The sequence below is a fragment of the Malania oleifera genome, chromosome 7 (assembly GCF_029873635.1).
Source record: "Malania oleifera isolate guangnan ecotype guangnan chromosome 7, ASM2987363v1, whole genome shotgun sequence".
Taxonomy (NCBI): Eukaryota; Viridiplantae; Streptophyta; class Magnoliopsida; order Santalales; family Ximeniaceae; genus Malania; species Malania oleifera.
In genome coordinates, this window is record NC_080423.1 from 69651836 (window position 1) to 69656499 (window position 4664).

Consider the following 4664-nt stretch of genomic DNA (forward strand, 5'->3'; position numbering starts at 1 on the left):
GATTAGGAGTTAAAAGAAAATAAATAGAAAACTTACTTCTATTATATTTTCTTTTTATATTAAATATCGTTTAAAAATAGAATTTATTGTATAATTCAAAAATTAAAAATCAATGTTAATAATGTACAAATCAAAATTTTGTTGACACCAGTTTAAAAAATTTTTGGTTCAAGCCCTATATTGGGACCGATTGTAAATAATATTGCCATGATTGATGAAATTAAGGATGGTGTAGAATCTAAATTATAATTATGGAGAAAATTTTTGGAGTCTTATGATAAGTACAAATAAGATAAATTTTATGAAATGTAAATTATAGTAGTAAGAGTTGTATTAGACTTGATGATTGAGAAAATAATAGCATAATAAGTTTTTTGATATCTTGGAATTATTATGTAAGACGAAGGAGAAATCGAGGTTTATACGTAGAATTAAAGCATTATAGGTAAAATGGTGAAGTGTTTTAGTCATATTGTATAATTGTAGAATACCTTTAGCGTCTGTATGGATTAAGGAATTTACGAGGACTTGGGAAAGGAAAGGAAAAGAAAATAAAGAGGAAACTCATTTTCTCTTATATTTTCTTTCTCTATTAGATTTTATCATAAATAAAAGTTTATTTTAATATAACTAAAAATTTGGAAAAACAAAATACCAATGATGTGTAAAATCAAATTTTATTTATAAACTTGATATATTTTTTATTTTCTTTCTCATTTTCCTTTGAAAATAAAAATTTCTTGATATTTTCCTTTCTTTTTTTTTTAATATTTTCTAACTTTCAAAGAGAACTTTAAAAAAATTAGAAATTTTTTTTATAGAATAACTATAATACCAGTTATGTTACATAGATGTTGGGACAACTAAAAAGTAACACATCCAAGAAGTAAAAATTGGTGAAATGAGAATGCCTGATGAGTGGTGAAATGCATTAACATATTCATAGTTGGGCCGACATAGCAATTGTAAAAAAGAAGATAAGAGCGAGCTTGTTAAATTTATAAGAATCCCTATTATTTTTTATACACAATCATTTAAAACTTTTTTAAGGTCTATAAAGTTGTTGAGTGGTTGCCAATTTTTCTGTTTTAATTGTTAAAAGAACTATGATTTTTTAGTTTTATACTCTTTGTATGTAAAAAATAATTAAAACATAATAAAATTTTGACACTATTTGTATATGAAAACTATTTTATTTTTCATCTTCAATACTGTAAATAATTAAAAAATCATCAACTTATTTTAAATTTTCTAAATTTGTATGGGAAAAAATAAAAGAAAACACCCTTTTATTATTTCTTATCCTATGATTGGGACAGCGGAATTCGAAGGCTATAATAACTGATTAATTGAACCATTTTATGAAATAATAAGAAAAATAACTAATATTTTAAAAAATTTCATAAACAATAATAAATATTTTAAAATATTCTTATAATTTTGTAAATTATTTGTTGGATTGATAATTTATTTTCTATTGATAATTAACTTAATAATTGAATTAATAATTACTAATAATTGACTTAAATTCTTTTGTAATTTAAATTACTGATTTATATTTTAACTGCTTTTTCATAATTGAATTAATAATTGAGTCAATGGTTTTTATAAATGCTATTAATAAATCAATTAATTTTTAAACAATAAATAAAATGATCAATATTGCCAAGTCTACCCATAAATCTATAAACTAATCTGTTAACTGCCAATATAATTAAATAAATTCGATAAAACATAAAATAGCAATTGAATTGATAATTTTTAAAACTGCTAATGGCAATTAAATTATTTTATGAAGATACACATGCAATAATTAGTATTTTAAAACTATCCCATAAATTAACTAATTAGCATTTAAAACCTCCCTATAGAGTTTTAATTTAATTTTTTAAGTGTTAATAATATTTGAATCAGAGCTTGCACAAATGGTGGAAATTCATTCCGAGCCTCTTCTTCCACTTGTCCTCCCCGATCCTCGATCAAACTTGTGTTTCCCTGACGCTTGAAATTGAGTCGTAATATTTGTTTGCCTTAGCTATTAATTAATGAATTCACTAAAATTAATTAAATTATGTAAATAATAAATAAAAATAATAATTATCAAGTTATTTTGGAACAAAATGGTTAACAATTAAATATTTTATTTTCTATTTACATCTTATAATCATCCGCTAGATTCATGCCTTTTCTGATTTCTTCTCGAGCAAAGCTTTTTAATGTCATTTCATAACTATTTTTAAAATTTTAATATCTACTTTAAAAAGATCAATTAATATGATTTATCTATATTTTTTGTAAATTAAAAGATTCTTCAAACTCCACATAAAATTTTTAAAAAGAAAATATTTATCTTCAATCTCAAATTCCCTACTATCCAATCATATTAAAATAAAACTTACCAAGTCTTCATACTTCATAGTTAGAAAAATGTAGGAGAGCCATCGTAACACCTTTCTCTCACCTTCACTGGCAGCCCACCTTTCATCCTCAGGGTCAGGGATAGAACGTGCTCCGGACACGTGTTCGAATCCCGTACGCTCATATGAAAGCGCTCAATCATAGATGCTGCTATCGACTTCATCTGTATGTACGCCATGTCTTTTCCGAGACACATTCTCGGCCCGGCATGAAATACCGGAAACCTATACGGACTTTCTTGCCGGACCCAACCGCCCTCCAGCCAACGTTCCGGCCGAAATTCGCAACAATCCTCTCCCCAGATGCTCTCCATTCTTCCCATTGCGTATGTGTCGTAAGTCACAAACCACCCTTTCCCCACAAAGGTACCGTCCGGCATAACGTCGTCGCCCAAGCACGCTTTTGTATCGACCGGCACCGGCGGGTACAGCCTTAGCGATTCCGAAATCGCAGCATGGAGATAGTTCATTTCTCGGAGCTCATCGAAATTATAGGAATCGCCGATATGTTTGGCACTACGAACGCGAATCGTTTCGAGCTCATCTTGTATCTTTTTCTCCACATCCGGGTTTGATGCTAGTAGCCAGAAGAACCAAGCGAGAGCCGAAGATGTTGTGTCCCTACCAGCGAGAATGAAGCTAATAACGATATCTCGGAGAAACTCGGCGGAATTTTCATCATTCCCGATAAATCGAGATAGTAAATCTTCGCCAGTTCTGTTGGATTTCTCCGCCAATCTCGACCGTATGATCTTATCCGCAAATTCATGAACAATCCTGATCGATTCGCTCAATCGACGCTCCGATCCCATATTGAGAAACTTCTTGATGCTCAATATATATGGAAAAGCATACATGAACCGCTCCGAGCTCAGCGTCGCCGCGTCTTCAAACGCGCGCATAAACTCGCCTCCATTGCCGCCGGTGGCGGCATTTTCGCCTCCGAGGCAAGCGGGGTCCACGTCAAACGCGACCTTGCACACGTTATCGAACGCGAACCGCTCCAAAACGTCTTGAAGATCCAGAACCTCTAGCGTTTCGGAGGCGCTCTTGAGAACCGGAACCAAACGGGTCCGAATCTCAACCGCGACGTTTTCAAAGACGAAATTTCGGAGCGATTTGGTGTTGAACTCGTAACTGGCGGTCTTGCGCTGGACCTTCCAGAGTTCGCCGTCGGAGTTGAAGATTCCGCGGCCGAGGAAGTCTTCGAGAAGCCATATGAACCGTTGGCCTTTGGGGTAGTTGGGGAAGTTGGTCTTGAGTATGTGCTCGACGTTTGAGGGGTTAGCGGTGATGATACCGTGGATGTTGCCGGGGTGCTGGAGGACGACGGTGTGGGTGGGGCAGCGGCGAAGGACGTCGGTGGTCCAGTTGAGGAAGCGGCGGCGGTTCTTGAGGAACGCCGGCAGGGTTCCGAGCAGAGGATAGGTGGGAAGGACTTGGGTGGTTTTGGGTTTGTTATTTGACAAGTAGAAGCAGAGGCAGAGGTAAATGGAGAGAGAAACGAAGAGAAGGGATTGGAGAGAGAAGAGCTCCATGGGAGGAAGGAAGGAAAAGGGTGGTGGGGAATAGGAACTTAGACGGGAGAGCAGAGGATTGTTTTGAAGCAGAAATGGATCGAGCCAGCCATAGAGGGGTAGACGAGACGCAGTTTGTTTTTGCCTAAGCGACAAAAAATAAATAAGAAGGCGCAATAAAATTATACTAAGACAATATTAGTGCTTGCCAACTATAAAAACCTAGAGCTTTCTACCTTAGCCGCGTGGCAATGTGTGATTGGATGGTTTTGAGCACGTGGCAACTTGACATTTGACAATTGTGATCATTCTCTTGTGGAGAGAAATTAAGGGCTCATTTGTGCAGTAGCGGTCGCTATAAAAAAAATTGGCTTTAAGCACGAACATATTAGTGATGAAATTAAATTTATTATTAATATGTTCATCACTAAAAATTGAAAAATATTGTGCGAAAATATTTTTTGTGCATAAATTAATTCAAAAAAATATTAGTAACGATTTTTAAGATATTAGTGATAAATTAAATCTGTCACTAAAGATAAACATTAGTGACGATTAAATAACTGCCAGTACTATTTTTTTAAGAAAATAAAAAATTTTAAATTCAGAATATAAGTGACGAATTTGTAGGTTCGTCACTATTGGTCCATTATTAGTGACGGATTTGACAACCGTCACTAATACTTCCTTTTTTAAAAAAAAAAATTTTAATTCAGATTATTAATAATGA

At 33.6% G+C, this 4664-nt stretch overlaps 1 protein-coding gene across 1 annotated transcript; it reads right to left on the reverse strand.

Moving 5' to 3' along the window:
* Positions 1–2328: 2328 nt before the first annotated feature.
* Positions 2329–4127, reverse strand: LOC131159975 (cytochrome P450 CYP94D108-like). Its single transcript, XM_058115237.1, has one exon. It carries the CDS (start codon positions 3953–3955, stop codon positions 2420–2422), a length of 1536 nt encoding a protein of 511 aa, XP_057971220.1. The 5' UTR covers positions 3956–4127; the 3' UTR covers positions 2329–2419.
* Positions 4128–4664: the final 537 nt, after the last annotated feature.